Here is a 25,053-nt window from a genome sequence, read left to right on the forward strand (position 1 = left end):
CATACCTGTGATCAGTGTGGTCAAAAAGTTATATTTTAACCTCATTGGTCCACGGGACTTGTTTCCAAAATACATAAGGCTTGTTTAGATGTTCTTTTGCATACTTCTGACACTGAATTTTATGGTGCAGACACGAGGTTTTCTTCTTATGACTCTTCCATGAAGGCCATATTTCTGCAGGTGGCTGTAAGCAGTAAAACAAAGTACGACAACTCGAGTCTGCTAAATCTTTCTGAAGGTCTTTTGCAGTCAAGCGGGGGTTCTGATTTGCCTCTCTAGCAATCCTATGAGCAGCTCTCACTAAAGTTTTGCTTGGTCTTCCAGACCTTATCTTGACCTCCACTGTTCCTGTTAACTGCTATTTCTTGATTACAGTCATATGTTAAAGTTTGGGCACCCCTATTAATGTTAACCTTTTTTCTTTATAACAATTTTGGTTTTTGCAACAGCTATTTGTTTCATATATATTGATGGACTCAGTTATATTTCTGGATTCAAATGAGGTTTATTGTACTAACAGAAAATGCGCAATCTGCATTTAAACAAAATTTGACCGGTGCAAAAGATGGGCACCCTTATCATTTTCTTGATTTGAACACTCCTAACTACTTTTTACTGACTTCCTGAAGCACTAAATTGGTTTTGTAACCTCATTGAGCTTTGAACTTCATAGCCAGGTGTATCAAATCATGAGAAAAGGTATTTAAGGTGGCCACTTGCAAGTAGTTCTCCTATTTGATTCTCCTATGAAGAGTGGCATCATGGGCTCCTCAAAACAACTCTCAAATGATCTGAAAACAAAGATTATTCAACATAGCTTTTCAGGGGAAGGATACAAAAAGTAGTCTCAGAGATTTAACCTGTCAGTTTCCACTGTGAGGAACATAGTAAGGAAATGGAAGAACACAGGTACAGTTCTTGTTAAGCTCAGAAGTGGCAGGCCAAGAAAAATATCAGGCAGAGAAGAAGAATGGTGAGAGCAGTCAAGGACAATCCACAGACCACCTCCAAAGACCTGCAGCATCATCTTGCTGCAGATGGTGTCACTGTGCATCGGTCAACAATACAGCGCACTTTGCAGAAGGAGAAGCTGTATGGGAGAGTGATGCGAAAGAAGCCGTTTCTGCAAGCACGCCACAAACAGTCGCCTGAGGTATGCAAAAGCACATTTGGACAAGCCAGTTACATTTTGGAAGAAGGTCCTGTGGAATGATGAAACAAAGATTGAGTTGTTTGGTCATACAAAAAGGCGTTATGCATGGAGGCTAAAAAACACAGCATTCAAAGAAAAACACTTGCTACCCACAGTAAAATTTGGTGGAGGTTCCATCATGCTTTGGGGCTGTGTGGCCAATGCCGGCATAGGGAATCTTGTTAAAGTTGAGGGTCGCATGGATTCAGCTCAGTATCAGCAGATTCTTGACAATAATGTGCAAGAATCGGTGACGAAGTTGAAGTTAGGCTAGTTTCACACTAGCGTTTATTCGACGCAGCGCACGGCGCCGCTAAGCCCCGCCCCCTGCCCGCCCCATCCGGTCATCGCCGCCTACTATCGCACATGGACGCTTGCGATCTGCGCACCCTATCTTAAGCATAGGGTGCGCAGATCGTGCGCTAGTAGGATTTTGGCGTGCGCTGCGCACTTTTGAAGGTGCGCAGCGCACGCCAAAATCCTACTAGCGCACGATCTGCGCACCCTATGCTAAAGATAGGGTGCGCAGATCGCAAGCGTCCATGTGCGATACTAGGCGGCGATGACCGGATGGGGCGGGCAGGGGGCAGGGCTTAGCGGCGCCGTGCGCTGCGTCGAATAAACGCTAGTGTGAAACTAGCCTTACGCAGGGGATGGATATTTCAGCAAGACAGTGATCCAAAACACTGCTCCAAATCTACTCAGGCATTCATGCAGAGGAACAATTACAATGTTCTGGAATGGCCATCCCAGTTCCCAGACCTGAATATCATTGAACATCTGTGGGATGATTTGAAGTGGGCTGTCCATGCTCGGCGACCATCAAACTTAACTAAACTGGAATTGTTTTGTAAACAGGAATGGTCACAAATACCTTCATCCAGGATCCCGGAACTCATTAATAGCTACAGGAAGCGACTAGAGGCTGTTATTTTTGCAAAAGGAGGATCTACGAAATATTAATGTCACTTATGTTGAGGTGCCCATACTTTTGCACTGGTCAAATTTTGTTTAAATGCAGATTGCACATTTTCTGTTAGTACAATAAACCTCATTTGAATCCAGAAATATAACTGAGTCCATCAGTTATTAGATATATGAAACTGAAATAGCTGTTGCAAAAACCAAAATTGTTATAAAGAAAAAAGGTTAACATTAATAGGGGTGCACAAACTTTAACATATGACTGAACATATCTAACTGAGGAAAAGGCAGCTTGACACTGCTTTGACATCTTCGTATAGCCTTTTCCTGCTTTGTGGGCCTCCACCAGGTGAGTGGTAGGCAGCTGCTTAGAAGAACCCATGAGCAACAGTGTTTTGTTTTGTTTTTTTTATATAAAGCTGGGTAATTTTAATCACCTGACCATTCCTTACAATCATAGTGCACAACCCATAACCCTAACAAGCTAATTAAGGTCTGGTTATCTGAGCACACAAATCTCCAAAAGGTGCCCAAACTTTTGCATCGCCCATTCTCCTTTTTGAAATTTTAAAATGTGTAAACGATGAAAAAATATATATAATTTTTACCTAAAATAAAAAGGAAATGTGTCATCTTCAACTTTACCCTTTTAGAGATTATTTCATCTTCAACTTGCTTAACTGTTCACAACAACAGTAATTCTGGGAGCCCAAACTTGTATATGCCACTGTATATATAATTTCACCTACACACAATGGTACACCCCAAAGCCACTCTCAGCCAAAAAAATGAAAGTCTGCAGACACTGTGATTGCAGATTTCTGAATCCTTATTGCTCGCTTTCAGGATTCTTCGGTGCTGGCAAGCACGAGCCAACTATAGATGTGCTTGTTCTTGCTCAATTCAGTTGTATTAAACAAGGCCGCGCACATCTAGTTGAAATGCAGCTTGATATATGCAAATTGCATATTACGTGACTGGTCGCTCTTGCCGGCAGCACTGGAGAATCAAGACAGCGTGCGATCCGCGCTCTGAGGATTCAGAAATCTGCACTCCAAACCTTTTAAAAGATTTTCTCGTTCGCCTTATTGGGGGACACAGAGACCATGGGTGTATGCTGCTGCCACTAGGAGGCTGACACTATGCACAAAAAAATTAGCTCCTCCTCCGCCGTATACACCCCACCGACCGGCAGGAAATTCCTCAGTTTAGCTTAGTGTCAGTAGGAGGTGGACACGGGTCTTTTATTAGACCCATATCTACCTCAGTGTGCGTCGTTTCTTTGCAGGTTCCGGAGGGATACGAAGTGAACAGTCACATCCGTACTCCCACAAAGAGACTATGAGTACGGCGTGTACTGCCACCCCGTATCCTCATAGGTCTCCGGAGCAGGACCAGGAGCCTCGCACAAGTAGGTGCCAGCCGCACGGACGGTCCTTGCCCCCCGCCTCCCCCCATCTCGCCTACCAGAGCCTGAAGGTTGGATGAGGCGCGGATTTCATAGAGACAGACAGCGTGGGATTTTCAGGTACCTTTATTGTAAGGCCCCCTGCCTGGGTGAGTATGTCAGTCTTCCCCCGGCGTTTTCTCTTGGAGCGGTCGCCAGGGGGACCACGTTAGGGTCCCTGCACGCCCCGCATCCCCCCACGGTCACCGCATCCATGCAGGCCCCGGGTCTTCACGGGCCTCGTTCTGTGCTTCCCCCTTTTTTCCATCTTGGCAGGGGTAGCGCTGGGGTCGAGCAGTTCTGGGCAGGGACGCGGCCCGGTGTTGCGACGCGTCTTCCGCGCCGACCCCCTGCTGACAGGCGGCCGCCGCAACTAATTTAGGCCCCGGCTTGTGTTCGGGCCTACCGCAGCGTCGCGGCCACGCCCCCCGCCCCTTTCTACTAAGCGGGCTTCACTCCTGCTCTCCACAGGCCCTCCCCCCGCCTTTCCCTCTCCTGCCCAGCATATGGCTAGAGGGCAACAATTATTAACCCTGCGAGGACCGCCCTTCCCCGGGACCCGCGCTTTTCTACAGGCAGGCGCCATCTTCACAGCCTGCCAGCCGGACTCAGCTGGAGAGGCTCCCCAGCCCCTGTGCAGTTTCTGCAAGCAGCTTTTTGCCTCTTTGGGACGGCCAGCCGGACTTCTCTCTGATCTGCATCCCCGGACAGGTCGAGCAGCATCGCTTTTGGGGACACCGGACCGTGAGTAGTTCTGCACGGCAGACTGACCCTTCTCCGCCCTCTGTCCCCCAACCTTCCGGCACTACCTCAAGTTTTTCACAATGTCTATCCCTACGGCTGATCGTACCCGCTCTTCGGCCCTCCCCTGCACAGCCCGACGCCGCTCAGGAGCCATCCATAGCCCCAGGGGTGAGTGAGCCCCCCTTGCCGGGTTGGGCCTCCTCCCTATCACAGTCGGTGGCAGACCTCACCAAGGTGTCTTGGTCCCTAGTAGCCGTTCTGGATAAGTTGCCCTTGGGAGCTTCTGCGGGACCTAGCACGTCCCAGGACGTCCCATCTGAGCCAGCCAGTGTCAGTCGCAAGAGACCCAGGCAGGATCTCCAGGCGGAGTCCTCTACTCGCCCTACCTCACCCCATACTCCCCAGCAGTCTCCCTCTCGGGCCTCCTCTCCCGAGTCAGGTGAAGCGCTTTCGGAATCTGAAGGGGTCTTAGAGCTGGATTCGGATCAGGATGCGAACATGAAGGTTACGGTGCAGAACCTCATTGCCGCGATTTACCATACCTTCGACATCACTGACGCCCCTGCGAAATCCTCAGATCAGGAGGTTTCGTTCAGACGGGCGGAAACACCTTCTAGGGTGTTTCCCTTTCATTCCGAGTTTGGGAAGATTTTTACCAAGGAAAGGGAAGATCCGACTAGACGCTTTCAAAGAGGAAAGCGTCTCGGCGTGCTGTATGCGTTTGCTAAAGAGCTCACGGACAACTGGGCCGCCTCTCCTTCAGTGGACCCTCCCGTATCCAGACTCTCTAATAATACTGTTCTTCCGCTGTCGGGTGTAGCGTCTCTAAAAGATTCTAATGACAGAATCATAGAATCCCTAGCAAAGTCTGCCTTCGAGGCGGCATCTGCGGCGGTATGTCCAGTCTTTGCTTCATCTTGGGCAGCAAAGGCTATATCCGCTTGGGCAGAGGACCTTCGGCAGGGCATTCTGGATAAGGCACAACCGGAGCATTTGGCCGATCTCGCCAATCAGATTTCCCATGCGGGGGATTATCTGCTTTCTGCTTCCTTGGATGCCGCATCTTGCGCGGTTCAGGCGTCAAGCAACATCGTGGCAATCCGACGTACAATTTGGCTCAAGGCCTGGCAGGCGGACTTGTCCTCTAAAAAGTCTGACTAATCTGCCTTTTCAAAGAGTGCGTCTCTTTGGGTCCCAATTGGACCAGATTATTAAGGACGCTACCGGAGGTACGAGTTCTCTTCTCCCCCAATCCAAGTCTCGCAGACCTCCTCCAAGGCGTCAGTTCCGTCACTTTCGGTTTTTCCGCCGTTTCAATGCGGCGGAAAACCCTTCCAACCAGCAAAGGCCACAAGCACGTCAGGAAAGAAAGAAGGTCTCCTTCAGGCTCACTCCGTCCTGGCGGTCCCACTCTTCCCAGGGAAGACCACCCAGATCTAGATCTGGACGGTCTACGTCCGCATGACTATCATCGGTCTTCCGTGGGTCCCTTCCAATTGGGAGGTCGACTTCTTTTCTTCAGCGACGTCTGGTTCGCCTCAGTAGAGGACGCTTGGGTCAGAGAGGTTGTATCGACAGGATACAAAATAGAGTTCGTTTCTCTTCCACGGGATCGCTTCTTCCAATCCCGTCCGCCACGGGATCCTGCCTTGATCCTGGAGTTCGGTTCAGCCATCGCCTCTCTCCTCAGCTCCGGGGTGATTGTGCCCGTTCCCGAATCGGAACGATTCACAGGGTTTTATTTAAACCTGTTTGTGGTGCCGAAAAAGGACGGGGCGGTTCGACCCATCTTGGATCTCAAGTTACTCAACAAGAGAGTTCGCCTCCGCCACTTCCGGATGGAGTCGGTTCGCTCGGTGATTGCCTCCATGGAGGAGCAGGAATCCATGTGTTCCATAGACATCCAAGATGCCTATCTACACGTGCCCATGTTTCCCGGACATCCGAAGTTCCTGTGGTTTGCGATTCACCACGAACATTATCAGTTTGTCGCGCTCCCTTTCGGGCTCGCCACCGCTCCCAGGGTCTTCACAAAGATTATGGCGGCGTTGATGGCCTTGTTGAGGATCAGAGGTCTTGTTCTTTTTCCGTATCTCGACGATATTCTGATCAAGGCTCCCTCCTTTCATCAGGCCCGCCTAAGTGTGGCGATCGTTCTAGACACCCTGTCCAGTTTTGGGTGGATCGTCAACCGGAAAAGTCCTGTCTGATCCCTACTCAACGCCTTGTGTTTCTGGGCCTTCTTTTCGACACTCGTCGGTCAAGGGTATTTCTCCCACAAGACAAGATTCTTTCCCTGCAGCAGGGCGTCCGATCACTACAGATCGCACGGTTTTCATCTCTCAGGACAGCCATGAGGACTCTGGGGAAGATGGTGGCAGCAATAGAGGCAGTTCCCTTTGCCCAGTTTTCACGCCAGGCCCCTCCAGCAGGCCATTTTGTCCAGGTGGAACAGGTCGGCTCTGTCTCTGGATCGTCCGGTTCGTCTTTCATGCCGGATCAAGCGGTCTCTCAACTGGTGGTTGACGTCTCCCCTCATTCTCTCGGGGCGGTCCTTTCTTCCCAGATTGTCACAACGGACTCCAGCCTCATCGGCTGGGGTGCAGTGTTCCGCAATCACACGGTTCAGGGTCGATGGTCGACTCAGGAATCAGCTCTGCAGATCAATGTCCTAGAGATACGAGCGATCCTTCTGGCTCTCGTCCACTGGGAACGGCGCCTCAAGGGCCTGCCTGTCAGGATTCAAACAGACAATGCCACAGCGGTGGCGTATATCAACCGACAAGGGGGGACACGGAGTGTCTCAGCCCTGGCGGAAGTGTCCAGAATTCTTCAATGGGCAGAGACCTTTGTTCCAACAATTTCCGCGGTTCACATTCCCGGCGTGGACAACTGGGCCGCCGATTTTCTAAGCTGCGAGGGTCTCGCGGCAGGGGAATGGTCCCTACATCCGGAGGTGTTTCATCTGCTCTGCCGTCGGTGGGGAACCCCGGACGTAGACCTCATGGCGTCTCTCCTCAAAAGGAAGGTACCACAATTCGTGTCCAGGTCTCGGGGCCCCCTGGCAGGGGGCGCCGACGCTCTGGCCGTTCCTTGGTCACAGTTCGAGCTCCCCTACCTGTTCCCTCCCTTGCCTCTTCTTCCCAAGCTGTTGAAGAAAATCAAGGCAGAAAGGATTCCAGTCGTCCTCATCGCCCCGAATTGGCCCAGAAGGTCTTGCTTCGCGGACATTGTCAACCTTCTCGCGGACGCCCCCTGGAAGCTTCCCGACAGGGCAGATCTGCTGTCGCAAGGCCCGATTTGCCACCCCAATTCTCGGTCGCTCAATTTAACGGCGTGGCTGTTGAGACCGAGGTTTTGAAACGGGCAGGATTCTCTGATCGAGTGATTCATACCATGATCCGCGCCAGAAAGCCTTCCTCTTCCAAGATCTATTACCGTACTTGGAAAGCCTATTTCTCCTGGTGTGAGGCCAATGACATTGCGGCCATGGTTTTTTCGCTTCCTTCTGTTCTGGCGTTTCTTCAGACAGGGCTGGATGCGGGGCTTGCTCTCAGTTCCTTAAGGGTCAAGTTTCGGCACTGTCCATTTTATTTCAGAAGACGCTGGCCTCCCGGCCCCAGGTCAAAACCTTTCTTCAGGGTGTGGCTCACACGGTTCCTCCGTACCGAGCGCCCGTGGATCCTTGGGATCTTAATTTCGTTCTTGGGGTTCTGCAAGGTCCTCCTTTTGAACCTCTCAGGGATGTTTCCCTGCCCTCCTTTCTTGGAAGGTGGCCTTTCTGGTGGCCATTACTTCCATCCGACGTGTGTCGGAATTAGCGGCCCTTTCTTGCCGCTCTCCCTTCTTGGTACTTCATCAGGACAAGGTAGTTCTGCGGCCTCCGCCCTCTTTCCTTCCGAAGGTGGTATCTTCGTTTCACCTCAATGAGGACATTGTTCTGCCATCCTTCTGCCCGAGCCCAGCTCATCCTCGGGAGCGATCCTTGAACAAGCTGGACCTGGTCAGGGCATTGAGAGTCTATCTAGCCAGGACATCTTCCTTGCGGAAGTCAGACTCTCTGTTTATCATTCCAGACGGTGCAAGGAAAGGTCACCCAGCCTCAAAGGCCACTATTGCTCGCTGGATCACATCGGCAATTTTGGAGGCATACCGGGTCAAGCATCGTGCAGCTCCTTCAGGGATCAGAGCGCACTCTACCCGGGCGGTGGGTGCCTCCTGGGCGGTGCGCCACAGAGCTTCCGCGCTGCAGCTTTGCAAAGCTGCAACGTGGTCTTCGGTTCACACTTTTGTGAAATTCTACAGGGTCCACACCTATGCTTCGGCGGACGCCAGCCTAGGTAGAAGGATTCTGCAGGCCGCGGTGGTGAGTCCACTGGCCTGATGGAAGTTTGTTTCCCACCCCAGGGACTGCTTTGGGACGTCCCATGGTCTCTGTGTCCCCCAATAAGGCGAACGAGAAAACAGGATTTTTTGGGTTGCTTACCGTAAAATCTGTTTCTCGGAGCCTTCATTGGGGGACACAGCACCCTCCCATGTTCTACAACTCCTGTTCTTATGTTTGTCGATTGAAAACAGAACGAACAACTCAACTGTAACCAATCTATTCCGTTACTTCTCCTACTGCTTTCTCACTAACTGAGGAATTTCCTGCCGGTCGGTGGGGTGTATACGGCGGAGGAGGAGCTAATTTTTTTGTGCATAATGTCAGCCTCCTAGTGGCAGCAGCATACACCCATGGTCTCTGTGTCCCCCAATGAAGGCTCCGAGAAACAGATTTTACGGTAAGCAACCCAAAAAATCCTGGTTTTCTTTTATGATATTGATGATCGATCACTGCCCGCAATATGGGTTTAGTACAAATCAGCTATTACCAGCGCTAGATATAAAAAGTGTGCCGTAGCAGGACAACACAGCCCTGTCACACTCTCTTTTTAATGGCCATTGGTTAGAAATTCAACACCTACAGTAAGGGCAGGGCAGCAGTATCCTAGTATTAAGAAGCACTTAAGATGACATTGAGATATTAAAAATCATTTTGATGCCACTCAGCATTATTAGAAATAATCTGTCCCCAATGAATTCCAAATCATATAAACTGGGTATATTTTATACAATGCCCAAAAAGTTGAATAAGACCACAGTTCATAACATTTCAGAGATAGTTGATATAAAATATCCTTCTGAGAGTTACCTGTTATATGCCTTCCATAAATGCGACCAGTGTGCGGTGAAACAAACTGAGACAGGAGCTATGGACGATACAAGAAGAAGAGTAGTCCACAAGGCTATTTACTGTATTTATTTTTGCTCAGTTTTTATTTTGGTGCACATTTTATAGTCCCTCCAAAAAAGCTAAATTAGTAAAATATAAGTAACATTCTAGATAAGTAGTTGCAATAAAATGATTCCTAATTTGCTAAAGACCTACTGGAACAAAAAAAAAAAAAAGACATCCCTCTTGTAACTGACTGGCTTGCAAAAGTATTCACCCCCTTGTCTTTTTTACCTATTTTGTTACATTACAGCCAGTGTTTAAATATTTTTGTAATCTGACTTGTGTGTGATGCATCAGCACTAAACAGTCTACGTTGGTGAAAAATATAGGCACCCATTAAATTTATGGGAACGAATAACTAAAAATTGGCATGTGCATATACATTCAACCCTTTTGTGATGAAGCCCCTAAAAATTTCTGGTGCAAGCAATAACCTTCATAGGTCACATGCTTAGTGAAAGGAAGTCTACCCATATGCAATCTACCGTATTTTTCAGACGATAAGACGCACCTAGGTTTTAGAGGAGTAAATTATGGTCAATTCTGTACTTAATATCTCTTATCCTGGTATGCATGGCTCCTTCATCCCCATTCTAGTATGCATGCCTCTTCAGCGGGAGCTTGGTAGGAATGGTACCCATCATCCCTATCCTGGCAGGAATGATCACTCTCATCCCTATTATGGTATACATGGCCCCGTCAGAAAACATTAAAAAAACACATTTCATTTTCCTTCCCTGCGCTCCCTCGTAGTGCCTTGTTCCACTGCCAGCAGCTGCTTGATGCTTGTAAGCAGCACATGGCAGGGACGTCCAACTGTTAATCACAGTTTGAACACCGCTGACTGGCATTATCAATTCCTTCGATATCTTTTTGTATCCATTTCCTGTTTTATACAGTTTGACTACCTTTTCCCGTTGATCCGTTCACAATTCTTTTGCTTTACCCATGACTGACAATCCAGAAATGTCAGTGGCTGGATGAAAGATGCAAAAGTCTGGATCCCAGAAACTCACTCAACTTTTATGATTACTGATTACAAGCAAACAGGTCACAGGTGAGGATGTTACCTTTAGTAGCCATTCAAACCCATTTGTGTCAACTTCTGTGCATGTTATCAGGTCAAAATCGCCAGGATATGTGAACTTTTGATCAGGGTCATTTGGATGTTTTGGGTTGTAATTATGATTTAAAAAGGGAAACACAGTAGTTTGACAATAAATGGCTTCACCCAACCACTAACAATGAGTGGAGAAAGAAGTTTTGGTGTTATCATTCATATTTTCTGGAAAAAAAAAAGCCAAGAAAGCAAAAATTCTGCCGGGGTATGCGTTTTTTATGCACAATGGTAGTCTAGGTGTCACATTTCACAGGAGAAAAATCCTTGAAAAATTCTTGCAACAGACTCCACCAATGGGACAGCAGTGGCCATGTGTTATGGGAATTCTTTATATAGACCCTGTTTACAGCTGAATTTTTCACATTTGCTTGCTTTTTCCTCATGAAACATCGATCTGCTCTAGAAGAGTTTTTACTTTGGCTTGGATCTGGACATCAGGATGGCTCAGGCTTATGCAGTTTCTTGCCATCAACAAAGGGAGAGAGAGGCAGCGAAGATGGCTGCGGCGGCGTTTGTGGATACATCCCATTATTGAACTCCGGGAGAGCCGTGGAGTGTACCACACCCTCTACAGTGAGCTACAGGCAAACCCGGAGAAATTTACTGACTATACCCGGATGTCCCAAGAAACCTTTAACGATTTGCTTGGTTGTGTCCAAGAAGCCATCCGGAGACAGGACACACAGCTCCGTCGTGCGATTACTCCTGAGGAACGGCTCCTGGTTACATTACGGTATGTAGTATTGCAAAACCAATGCCTGCATAATTTTCTCTGTTGTGACATGAACTATTCCAAATCTGGCAGAATTATAGTTCTGCCATGTAGTTAACAAAAGGCTGCGGTAATTTTTTTATGGCATGTAGTGAACAAAAGGCTGCAGATGTATTTTTTATGATTTTTTTTGTTTATTTTTGGTGTTTTAAAAATCCATATACATAAAGAATAATTTTTTTTTCTTGGTTTCCCAGATTCCTGGCTACTGGAGAGACCCTCTCTTCACTCCACTTCCCTTACCGGATTGGAGTATCCACGTTGTCTGGAGGATTTGTTACTGTGTGATGAGGGCTTCTTCATGTGGACGGGGAGGGCGTGTAGCTATAGAGGGCATGTTTGGAGTAGAGTAGGAGGTTACGACTAGTTCTCATTTCAATGCCATAACACCCCCCCCCCTTGGACGTTCTGATCAGAATATCAGAAAACCGTGCAAACTAGTGACAGAAAGTAAATTACTTATTGTCATAATTCTGCAGCCCAGATATGTACTGAGATTATGTGAAAAGCCCGGACAACCCCTTTAAAACATGATCTGTTGGTGGGCCTTGAGGACTGGACTTTGGGAACCCGACTCCATTCAGTCTGTGCCATAGAAGACTGAAGAGACTGGTGGTGAAAATACAAGTCATCTAGATTTGTTTTTTTGACAAGACATATCTCCAAGACTGACACAAGAAACATGTCTCAGTAATGGAGATATCTGTTGTCAAAAACGCTAAGTGTACGGTGCAGTGTGTGTAGTTGGCAAAAGACAAATTAATCAAACCATATTTTTTGAAAGCAGAACTGCACATTTATTTTTTTTTTAAAAAAGTCAATTTCATTATGAATCACGTTTGGGGGAAGATTGGGATACTTTGGGGGTGTAGAGAGACAAGGAACGGCTGGAAGTTGAGGAAGGGGTTCTAGGAGAAGGGGCGACGAAAGTACTGGGGGAAGGGACATGGAAGCAGGTTGAGACACATGAGGAGAGGGTGGATGGACAAACAAAGTCTTTGGTTTCTTTGACTTCTTTGGCACAGGAGTATCCTGCCTGAACCGACTTCCACCGTGTGACCGCCTTACATTGCTCGACCACCTTGAGCTGGTGGACCGTGGCGTTGACCTGTAAAAGATGGAATGTGGGTCACCCCTCTGATGCTCTGTGGTGGCGGTGCTCCTAGAAGTGGCGGCCGAGAAGGAGACAAACTTGTGTCGGTGCTCAAAGAGGTGGCGGTGATCCTAGCAGACAAAGTCGTGTCGGTGCTCCGAGCAGAAGTGTTGGCGGTGCTCCTTTGATGAGTGGTGGGAGATGCTCCTTTGATGAGTGGTGGAGGTGCTCCTTTGATGAGTGGTGGAGGTGCTCCTTTGATGAGTGGTGGAGGTGCTCCTTTGATTAGTGGTGGAGGTGCTCCTTTAATGAGGAGTGGTGGAGGTGCTCCTTTGATGAGGAGTGGTGGAGGTGCTCCTTTGATGAGGAGTGGTGGAGGTGCTCCTTTGATGAGGAGTGGTAGCGGTGCTCCTTTGATGAGGAGTGGTAGCGGTGCTCCTTTGATGAGGAGTGGTAGCGGTGCTCCTTTGATGAGGAGTGGTAGCGGTGCTCCTTTGATGAGGAGTGGTAGCGGTGCTCCTTTGATGAGGAGTGGTAGCGGTGCTCCTTTGATGAGGAGTGGTAGCGGTGCTCCTTTGATGAGGAGTGGTAGCGGTGCTCCTTTGATGAGGAGTGATGGCGGTGCTCCTAGACGGGGAAATATTGGTGGTGCTCTGAACTGGAGAATAGGTGTTGGTGGCCCAAGCAGGTTCTGTGGTGGCGGTGCTCCAAGCAGGTGGTGCGGTGGCGGTGCTCCAGACAGGAGCAGCGCTTGCCATAGTGGTGGTGGCGGAGGAGTGTCCAGCAGCACTCGGACTTGGGGTGGTGTAGTGGTGTCCTGCTTGGCTTGGAATGCAGGTGGCCGTGCAGAAGTATGCAGCAGAAATCGGTAGTAAGGTGTAGCGAGTCAGTGGTGGCACTGTTGGAAATGACACCACTGACTGCTGCACATACCGATTCTGCTGCATAGCTTGCAAGTAAGCAGTGTTGCAGGCCTGTAACACACTCAGCTGTTGCTCGGGACTAAGGTGTTCCGCCATGCCCTGTTCAATTTTACTGAAAAAATGGTGCGCTGGTCTCTTGAGGTCGGCCTCCAGACGGTCAAGGCGCTGGTCGACAGAGTGGAAGCGGTGTTCCATGTGGTTAAAACCGCTTTCCACTCTGGTGGACAGCGCCTTGAGGCTGGCCTGAAAGGCCTCGCTCAAGTGCATGAACTCGGGCATGACAGGCTTGTCCAAGGCCCTCTGCCACTGGCGGGTAGTGCCCGCATAACCAGTGGCAGAGACCTGGGACAGGGGAACACCTGATTCACCAGCTGTCTGTGTTGCTGACCTGCAAGATGCTTCCCGGCTATCGGATGGCTAGGACGCGTCCGAAGTCGTCCGATGAAAGGCCGCTCCAGGGACAAGTTGCAGGGTGCTGCTCCAGGTGCTGTGGAAAGAAAGGAAATACATTACTATCATGCATTTACAAGAAGCATCAGCTGTGGAATAGAAAAGGACAGGTTAAAAATAAAAAAAAAAAATTATACTTGCTCTCTGGGGGCAAGGACCGGTCTCAGGAACGCCAACTCGCGATAACTATATTTTCTTCTGGTCCTTGCCGCTGAACCACTGCAAACCTGTCCCTCAGCACGAACATCAGTGTTGAAGCGGTCCTTCATCGAGCGCCAAGGTGTGCGGACTTTGTTCACTGTTGGAAAAACAAAGATAAAACATTATGCAATGCACTGATGCCAACATCATTATAAGCACACAAACCTAAGTGAACTTTACAAACAGTCAATGCGGCATCACAAAATAATTCTATACAAAAAGCAATCACTGTTGATCATGAGGGGACTGATATGTTTGATGCAAGAATATATCTCGCAACAAACACACCAGTACCTTCAAGACCAAGAGTGAAAACAGAATCAAGACAGCAGTGCAATACACAAAGCAATCACTGTTGATCATGAGGGGACTGATGTGTTTGATGCAATAATATATCTTGCAACAAACACACCAGTACCTTAAAGACCAAGAGTCAATGCAGCATCACAGAGCAGCTTTATACTTACTGAACGCCTTTTTTGAAGTTGGAGAGGCGCTGTCCCAGCCATCCATCATCGCTGCGGCCACCTCATTCCAGAGGCGCCGGGTCACCACTGTGTCCTTGTACTGCTGGTCACGGCTGTCCCACAACGGGATACGCTCCTCAACAAGGTGGATCAGGGCGTCGTTATCAATGTACATGTCTTCTTCATCCCATTGTTGAACCTAGAACAAACAAAAAAATTATATTCTAATCTTTGAAAATTGGAGAATGAAAAAGATAGAAAAATAGGAATAAAAGAAGGAAGATAGAAGATGAAAATCAGGACCAAAAAAACAAAAAAAAACAAAGGAACATATATACTATATACGTACATTACGTCTCCTCGCCGCGACTTGGCTACGCTGCTCCAGCTCAGGCTGCTCTTCGGCCTCACTTGCCATGTCCGATGTCTGTAAAGAAAAAAAAATTATTACACATTTCTAGATGCAGCAGCAATACTTACCCAAAAGGCAGCAAGATCCTCACCTCACGATCTGCTTGGGCCAGTTCTTGCCGGGATGGCGAATAAGCAGGGCTGTGGAGTCGGTAAGCCACAGTTGCGACTCCGACTCCTGGATTTTATCAGGCTCCGACTCCTTCACAAATGGCCTATTCATAACAACAAATGTACTGTTGTAAAATAATAAACATCGTGCTTATTCAGTTTCTCACCATCATATAAGTAATCAGACCACTTAGAGCAAAAACTACATTAGAATACAATTAGAATATAGCAAATAACTTTTATAAACTTTTCTAAACTGTAAGTAAATATGCAATAAACACTTTTATACAGTTAATAAGAAGAAACCTATAAATAAGTCCTCAGAAAAAGTATTGCCTCTGTCAGATCCTCCTTCATGGATGCCCTCAAATCTGATCTAATTATTTTGAGAGCAGAGAACAACCTCTCTACACTAACTTGTGTTGGTGGCAAAGCAGTAACCACTCGGGCAACATCTCTGACAATGTCAGGATACAGAGGAATCGCTTGTTGCACTGTTATTTTTGATGAACGGTCAAATTTCTCAATTTCTTTTAGTGCACATGAAAAATTCTGCTGAAATGTACTGGCTGTGTTCCTTGATGGGGATGACTCTTCTATGCGGGAACGCTTTGCACGGTCCTTGTGATCCAAATATTTTTCGAAATTAAATTCTTCATCAGTTGATGATGAGGGTGAAGATGTGGCAGGACGACCAAATTCTTCTTGTTCCTCCTGACTGTTCTGCAACCCTTTCATCCTTACTGCTATTTCAAACAGAGCTTCTTTTCCTTTACTTAGCTGTTGATCATCTAGAAGAATCCAATGCATTGGGTCTACATAAACAGCTGCCAAAAGAATGTTATTTTGTAATAGTAGCTCCTCTCTCCGTTTCATTGATGTAGCAATGCCACTTGCAATTAACCCTCCTCTTTGGGACAGGCGAAACATCAGGTTCTTCCACTCCTTTAAGAAAATACCTGGAGTTAAGTCCTCTGCTTGTAATTTTTAGTCACTGTAAATGGGTGCTCTAGCAATTTTTCCAGCTCAGTCACCTGATTCCACTGACTTTCATTTAGCGTCAGTTGAGGGTTAGCCATGTCTACAAGAAAGGTTTTCAGTTCAACCAAGCGCTGAATCATTAAGTAAGTACTGCCCCATCGTGTGGCTTGATCAATAATTGCCCCTTTTCCAGCACGTCTCTTCAAAATTGAGTCAACTTTAGGGGTTCTGTCAACAGTAGCCAATTTTCTCACCTTGCCAATCAGTGCAGCAGCATGTCCTTCTTGCAGACTGTCTCTTATAGCCAGCTGTAGCGTATGCACAACACAGCGCATGTGATGAATGAAAAAACATATTGACACAGTTTCAACAAGATCATCTAATCTATCATGTTGCTGTTCATCTGAAGCAACTTCAGTTTGCTCCTTATCATATTTGAAGCATTGTCAGTTACGACAGAAAGAACTTGCTCTTTAAGTTCATAGTCTTGCAGAACCTTTTCCACCAAGACCTGGAGAAACTCACTGGTGTGATGAGCTTTGGTGTCTTTTACTGCCAATGTCTTGGTAACTATTTCATTTTTGTCACAAACAAATCGGACATTGATGGCAAAATAGTTCACTCTGTGACGTGTGCAGGCATCCATTTTAAGAAACAGAAAGCGTCCCTTGAGAGTTTTTTTAAGTTCTTCCTTTTGTTTAAAAGCTTCTTCGATTACTAATTTTCTAATACTCTCTCTCTCCAGAGAAACACCAAGCTTGCGGGCCATTTCCCCATTCAGACACATAAAAGCTGGTCGTGAAAATAATGAAATAGGCACACTATCCTTTACAACAAGCTCTATGATCTGTTTTTTAAATGTATCTACTGTCATTGTCACAGTAACTTTGTCACTGACAAAATATCTTCCAACTGATGGCTGCAAAGTTCTCTGCTCCTTTGTTTGGCTGGAAGAGCTGGGCACTGGTTCATTGGTTTGGATGCAGTCTTTCACATCCACTGCTTTCAGTACTTCTGGATGAAAGCGCTGTAAATGTCTCTTTAGATTAGAAGCTCTGGTAGGAGCATTTTTATCTTTGCCTGAATATGCACTCATCTTGGCTTCACAGCATTTGTTTTCGTCTGGATCATTTGTCATACACTGACAGACATAATGTTTTCTATCTTGAGTGATGGTGAAATGTTCAAATACAGCTGATTTAATGTGATGCTTCTTTGACATTCTCAGGTTTTTAATTCTGCATTCACAATCCAAATGACAATTGTTTTTCCTAAAAACAATTGTACAAAATTATTGCCAGGTCGTACAACTGATATAGTGGTCAGTAATACTGTTATTATTCCTCATGTACTCACAGTTAACTGATGCAAAGTTTGTTGAAAGGATAATACTTCTTACAGTCTTCCTCTTCTGAGTAGCAGGCAGCTGTGAGATGCTTGGAAGACGCACACCTAGTATGATCTAGTCTTGAGGAGGAGCTTTACTACTAAGAATTTGCAACACATTTTCACTTTCAGTTTCATACATTGTAAGTAGGGGGGTTGGGGCAGCATGAGGTTAACCAAGTATAAGATTAGATAAGGGCAGTGGAGAACAGTGACACACAAGAAGTAAGAAATGTCTCTATCTCCAACAGAACTGCTTATCACTGTTGTTCATAGTTTGATAGAACATATATATTTGAGTAACATTTATAAAATTCATATGAAAGTTCAATTATGAAATATTAATACATTTTTTTTAAAGCTGGAGTCGGTACATTTCTACCGACTCCAACCAACGCTAACTCCGACTCCACGACTCCGACTCCACAGCCCTGCGAATAAGGCCGATCCAGAAGAAGACATTCTGAAATTTAAACAAAAAAACATTAGTACATAATAAATTGTACAGGACACACAGACATTATGTTGAAGAATACTCACATTTTGGCTGCTGAAGCTTGAATCCAAGGCTCTTGTCTGGTCTTCTTTTCAAGGCTGTCTGTAGCTGCTCTTATCTTCTTATGTAGTGGTGTGGCCCTGAAGACACCTGGTTTTATCTACACTCCTCCCAAACAATGTTGCTTGTTTAGGGGGAGGTTTAAACAAGTGTCTAGACGTTTACTGAAATCGTGTGCGCGCAAAAAGCGCTGACGTGCATGCAAAAAGCGCATGTCAGCAACCCCATAGACTGCAATGCTATTTTTTGCGCATACCGCGTGCGATTTTTTAACGATGTTGGGCGGAACAAAGAATGCAACATGTAGCGTATGGCGCGCCTGGACGCACATCTGGAAAATGCGCACGCAAACGCTGATATGCGCGTGTGCAATCGCTAAACACTGCGCACGCCATGTTAGAGATAGGGGAACATTGCGCGTGCGCACGATGCGCTGCGCGGTAAAATGCTAGTGTGAAACCATCCTTACTGCCGTCTTTGGGAGGCAGAATGAACAAATCAACAGCAGGTCAAGAATTGGTTTTATTTTTTTACGTCGTTTCTTGTGTGGTAAAAGTTATTAATTCTTTGGGTCGGTGCGATTACAGCGATACCAGATTTATAGCATTTTTTACGTTTGGATGCGGTCACACACAATGACACCTTTTTTTGTTGCAAAAACTAGTTTTTGCATTGCCATATTTTTTATATACTTGACGACAGAGTCATGTGAGGGCTTGTTTTTTTGCGTGATGAGTTGTTTGTATTGGTACCATTTTCGGGCACATAACTTTTTTGATCGCTTTCTATTCCGATTTATGGGAGGCAGAATGAGCAAAAAAAACACCAATTCAAGAATTTTTTTTTGTGGGGGTTATTTTTTATCCCGTTCACTGTGTGGTAAATTTGATAAGCCAGCTTTATTCTTCGGGTCAGTACGATTACAGCGATACCATAGATATATCATTTTTTAATGCATCGCTTTAATCAGAGCTATAACTTTTTATTTTTCTGCTGATGGAGCTGCATGACGGATTGTTTCTCGCGGGACAAGATGACGTTTCTAGCGATACCATTTTTATTTACATTCGTCTTTTTGTTCAATTCTTTCCCCATTTTTCAGCAATATGAAAACCTACAGTTTGCCAAACTTTTTCTTTCGACGTTCACTGAAGGGGTTAACTAGTGTAACAGTTTTATAGAGCGGGTCTTTCTGGATGCAGCGATACTAAATGTGTAATTTTTATGTATTTTTTTTAACAATGTGTATTTATTGGTGTAATATTTTGTATTATTTTGTCATTTTTTAGACAGTGACCCCGGCCTTGCGCAGGCATACTTCTCTGCAGAAGTGAACAGGGCAGAGTAGTACAGCAGTGCGCATACGCAAGGGCTTTTTGACCTTTCCTGGTGCATGTGCACTGCAGTACTTTACTTTGAGAAGCAAAGAAGTATGCCAGTGTAGGAGTGCGATGACGGGGACACTGTATGGATGACATAGCACACAAAATCCACACAAAGCAATAAGGATGGCATAGCCCCAAAACAGTGACGGCCATTGACTCGACGGCCCTTCAGGTGAAATGCACTGGTTTTATCTCATGGGTCAAATCTGGTGAGTAGTTCCCTTTAATCAGAAGATAGAACAAGAATATGTTCTAGAATTAAAGAAGTTAAAAAATAAATATCCCTGTGCTGAGATAATCTTATAAATGTGCCCCTGCTGGGTACTGTGTAATGGCTGTGTCTGACCATGCAGGAACATGGTCTGAGCCTACCACATCTCCTGGGCAGAGGCGGAAGCAAGAGATTATATAGAGATTACAGCAGGGGATCACAGGTTATTCTTTCTGAGAGGCAAAACATTTCATTGCATGTTTTTAAGCAATGTTTGCATGAAAGAAAGAATCAGTTTTGACCCCGTGCTGTATACTCTCTTATGCTTCCTCCCCTGCATAGGAAGAAGTGATATCATCAGACCAAGTTCCTGCACAGTCATACACAGCAATTACACAGTACATAGCAGGGTGACATTTATCAGATAATAATAATTTTATTTCTATAGCGCCGACATATTCTGCAGCACTTTACATTATAGAGGGGACTTGTACAGATTACAGCATAACAATAGATCAAAACAGATACCAAGAGGAATGAGGGTCCTGCTCACAAGCTTACAATCTATGAGGAAAAGGTGGATGGTAACAACTGCTTTCATTGTTCGGACCAGCCAGAGTGTAAGAATCGGGTGTTCATGTAATGCTGCGTGAAGCGGTTATCAGACTAAGTATGTAACAGTACAGACACAGAGGGCTAATAAATGCATAAAGCATGTGAGAACATGATGCGAGGAACCTGGTTATGGTAAAAAATTTTGATTGGGTAGCACGGTTAGTTAGGTTACATATGTTGAGACGGTAGGCCAGTCTGAACAAATGCGTTTTTAGGGCACGCTTAAAACTGTGTGGATTAATCATATTAACCTGGGTAGTACATTCCAAAGAATTGGTGCAGCACATGAAAAGTCTTGGAGACGGGAGTGGGAGGTTCTGATTATTGAGGATGTTAACCTCAGGTCATTAGCAGAACGGAGGGCATGGGTTGGGTGGTAGGCTGAGTCATGGAGAGCTTTGTGGGTGAGGGTAATAAGTTTATACCGAATTCTGGAGTGGATGGGTAGCCAGTGTAAGGACTGGCACAAGGTAGAGGCATTGGTGTAACGATTGGCGAGTAATATGATCCTGGCTGCAGCATTCAAGACAGATTGGAGAGGGGAGAGTTTGGTAAGAGGGAGACCGATTAGAAGAGAGTTACAATAGTCTAGATGAGAATGAATAAGAGAAACAGTAAGAGTTTTTGCAGAGTCGAAAGTAAGAAAAGGTCGAATTCTAGAAATGTTTTTGAGGTGCAGATAACAAGAGCGAGCCAGTGATCGGATGTGGAGTGTGAATGAAAGCTCGAAATCAAGTATGACCCCAAGACAGCGGGCATGTTGCTGTGGAGTAATTGTGGAACCACACACAGAAATATCAATGTCGGGCATAGGTAGGTTAGTAGAGGGAGGAAACACGAGTTCAGTTTTTGACCGGTTCAGTTTCAGATAGAGGGAGGACATGATGTTAGAGACAGCGGTAAGACAATCACTGGTGTTGTCTAAAAAGGCAAGCGTGATATCAGGAGAAGAAGCGTATAACTGAGTGTCATCAGCATAGAGATGGTACTGGAACCCAAATCTACTGATTGTTTGACCAATAGGGGCAGTGTACAAGGTGAAGAGGAGGGGCCTAGAACCGATCCTTGAGGAACCCCAACAGTAAGGGGAAGGTGAGAGGAGGAGGAGCCAGCAAAAGATACAGTAAAGGAGCGGTCAGAGACATAGGAAGAGAACCAGGAGAGAACGATGTCCTTGACGCACAATATCTCAGTACAAAAAAAAAAGGAACATTTTTTTATACACATCCAATTGTGGAAGTTGTAACTTGGTTCTTGGGAAAACCCCTTTAAGGAAAATATCCCTAAAGATCCCCATATAACTTTTCTACCAGTTTTCATGCCTTTCTGCTTCATTACTTATTACAAGATACCAGCTCTGCTGTCAAGCCATCACTTCCTCTGCAGAATCCTCTGCTTCCTTTTCCCAACATCCCTTGAACAGTGAGCACACCCTCTATAATACCACCTAACCTCCTCCCCCAGCATCACACACAGCCTCAGCATGATCTCCTGTAATGAACACTGCAATAGAAATAATGCGCAAAGCACCCGAACTGCAGCCCTGGTACAAAAGATTATTCCCCTACTCCCTCTCATTGACTAATGGATGAGGAGAAAGATATGAATATATTTAGTGTACAGGGAATACAGGAGGGTTATATATACATTACACAAGGTGTGGAGCAGTGTGTGTACACCACCCCACACACATACACACTGACATAAGGGAGACCATTGTCTGCAGCTGCATGCACAGGAGCAGGGTGAGCTCTGCTGAATGAAGCCCCGCCCATGAGCATAAGCTCCACCCACCCATCAGATTCCAGAGCCAGGAACTCAGGGACATTTTGAGGTGACATTACAGGAAGTCAGCCAGAGATCATGTCACCAGAAGAGCAGCTCAGGTTACAGACAGATTTGACAAAGTAAGATATTTATTGAAATGCTTATTTATCTATGGCAGGTAGTTCACATGAAAGAGACATGTACAGTAGAGGCCAACCCCTATAAGCTTGTAGATACACACCTGTGTATTCTTGTACTCTACTGGGATGCCACACAAGATACACCTCTTTGGAGGCTCTTTAAAAGGATTTTCCATTTTCTGTGGCTGTAATGAATAAAAAGTGACAAACACCAAGTTATTGTTTTAAATCCAATATGCAAAAAATAACAACTGAAAACAATGTAGTAAATAACAGCTAAATATTGTATTCAGATTCCTTTATAAAACCAAAAACATGAAGTAATGCAGGAATGCATCAAACTAAGTTAACCCCTTCACACCGCAGCCCTTTTTAGTTTTTGCGTTTGTTTTTCGCTCCCCTTCTTCCCAGAGTCATAACTTTTTTATTTTTCCATCAATATGGCCATGCGAGGGCTTGTTTTTTGCGGGACAAGTTGCACTTTTTGAACATCAACTTTGTTTTCACCATATTGTGTCCTGGAAAATGGGAAAAAAATCCAAGTGCGATGAAATTACAGAAAAAAAAAAGTGCAATCCCACACTTGTTTTTCTTTATCACCATGTTCACCAAATGCTAAAACTGACCTGCCATTATGATTCTCCAGGTCATTACGAGTTCGTAGATACCAAACATGTCTAGGTTCTTTTTTTATTTAAATGGTGAAAAAAAAAAATCCAAATTTTGTTAAAAAAAAAAACCCCACTGCGTCACTTTCCGAGACCCATAGCGCCTCCACTGGGTTGGTTGGGTGAGGGCTTATTTTTTGGGTGCCGAGCTGACATTTTTAATGATACCATTTTGTTGCAGATACAATCTATTGATCGCCCGTTATTGCATTTTAATGCAATGTTGCGGAGACCAAAAAAAGTTATTTTGGTGTTTTGAATTTTTTCGCTATGCTGTTTACCAATCGAATTAATTATATTTATATCTTGATAGATCTGATGATTCTGATCTCGGCGATACCAAACGTGTATCTTGTTTTTCAATTGTTTTATTTTGAATGGGGCGAAAGGGATGGTGACTTGAACATATATACGGTATATATTTTTAAAAAAAACAACAACTTTTTTCTACTTTTCACTTGCTTTAATAGTTTCCATGGGAGACTAGAAGCTTCGATAATCCGATTGCCTCTGTGTAGCTGGGAGACGCTCATAGCAATCCGGCAATGACATCCACAGGGGTCTGCTACAGACCCCGGGTTGTCATGCCAACCCATCGACGAGCCGCCGTCATGTGACACGAGTGCCGATGGGTGGGATTGGTGACACACTTCTGATGCAATCACATCATTTCTGGTGCGATAACAGCAGTGGGTGGATCGCGATTCCACCCGCGGCTGTTAGGTGCACGTCAGCTGTTCAAAACAGCTGACGTGCCGGGAAAGCTGTGGGCTCACCGCCGTAGCCCACATCAACGGGAAAGACACGATATGCACAGCACATGTATGGTGCACATCATGAAGGGGTTAAAGTCCCCCCCGCCCCCCCCCAAGTTTTCCCCTTGCAGTACACCCATATAGCATGTAGATGCCTCCATCATCCAGCTCTATAATTTTCAGCAGATACCAGATATTTCAGTCACACCTATTGCAAACACATCACACAGATGTCCAGTGGAGTACCCCTTTGTAAATTCGCCACGTATTTCCCTTTTTGGCTAATTTCTGGCCCAAATGATGGGAAATATGTCTGACTGTTTGGCTTTGCCCCTCCCAAAACACCCTGCCCAGTTTTCTTGCTACTTTTCCAAAGATGTGAGATAGGTAAAAAAAAAAAAAGAGCATCAAAACGTGCAACTTTTTAAACCATGTAAGTGGAATAAAGCCCTGGCCAAACTCCACCACTATTAGTAGTAGTAGTACAGCAAATGTGGCATTGTCATAGGATGCCACCTTTGCTACAAACTAGAATGTGAAGTTTCTGATTTGTTACTACCAATACAGAGGGAGAGATGGGAAGGATTCCTTTATACTCATTTTGTCTTTGGGATTAGAAAAGAACTTTAGAGGGAAAGTCCAAATGAAATGTAATGCCACTAGGCAGTGTATGCATTGCCGTATTTCTGTGTCGGTATCACAGCAGCAAGGCCAGGCTTGAGCTTCTCACCACTGTCTGGATGCGTGTCTCAACAGCCGTTTCCCATTGAGAGTAAGTGAAGAAAACACTGGAAAGTCATCTTTGTTTTCCTTTTTGTGGCAGATCTCTTTGCAGGAAACCAGTCTCCTGCGATTTCCTACAGTTGTGGCCAAAAGTATTGACACCCCTGCAATTCTGTCAGATAATACTCAGTTTCTTCCTGAAAATGATTGCAAACACAAATTCTTTGGTATTATTATCTTCATTTAATTTGTCTGTCTTAAATGAAAAAACACAAAAGAGAATGAAGCAAAAAGCAAAACATTGATCATGTCACACAAAACTCCAAAAATGGGCCAAACAAAAGTATTGGCACCCTCAGCCTAATACTTGGTTGCACAACCTTTAGCCAAAATTACTGCGACCAACTGCTTCCGGTAACCATCAATGAGTTTCTTACAATGCTCTGCTGGAATTTTAGACCATTCTTCTTTGGCAAACTGCTCCAGGTCCCTGATATTTGAAGGGTGTCTTCTCCAAACTGCCATTTTTAGATCTCTCCACAGGTGTTCTATGGGATTCAGGTCTGGACTCATTGCTGGCCACCTTAGAAGTCTCCAGTGCTTTCTCTCAAACCATTTTCTAGTGCTTTTTGAAGTGTGTTTTGGGCCATTGTCCTGCTGGAAGACCCATGACCTCTGAGGGAGACCCAGCTTTCTCACACTGGGCCCTACATTATGCTGCAAAATTTGTTGG

General features: G+C 45.6%; 1 protein-coding gene across 2 annotated transcripts in view; it reads right to left on the reverse strand.

Annotated features, from left to right (window-relative positions):
- MRPS18C (mitochondrial ribosomal protein S18C) overlaps positions 1-25,053 on the reverse strand; it is a 33,058-nt gene that overhangs the window by 844 nt on the left and 7,161 nt on the right. For both annotated transcript variants that reach the window (XM_073541857.1, XM_073541867.1), the window contains exons 3-4: positions 22,276-22,359; positions 9,502-9,559 (exon numbers count right to left, since the gene is read on the reverse strand). In XM_073541857.1, coding sequence (XP_073397958.1) covers positions 9,502-9,559; positions 22,276-22,359 — 142 coding nt within the window. The remainder of the gene's footprint in view (positions 1-9,501; positions 9,560-22,275; positions 22,360-25,053) is intronic.

This window comes from Dendrobates tinctorius, unplaced genomic scaffold (assembly GCF_039654945.1).
Source record: "Dendrobates tinctorius isolate UK_male_01 unplaced genomic scaffold, ASM3965494v1 ptg000011l, whole genome shotgun sequence".
Lineage (NCBI taxonomy): Eukaryota > Metazoa > Chordata > Amphibia > Anura > Dendrobatidae > Dendrobates > Dendrobates tinctorius.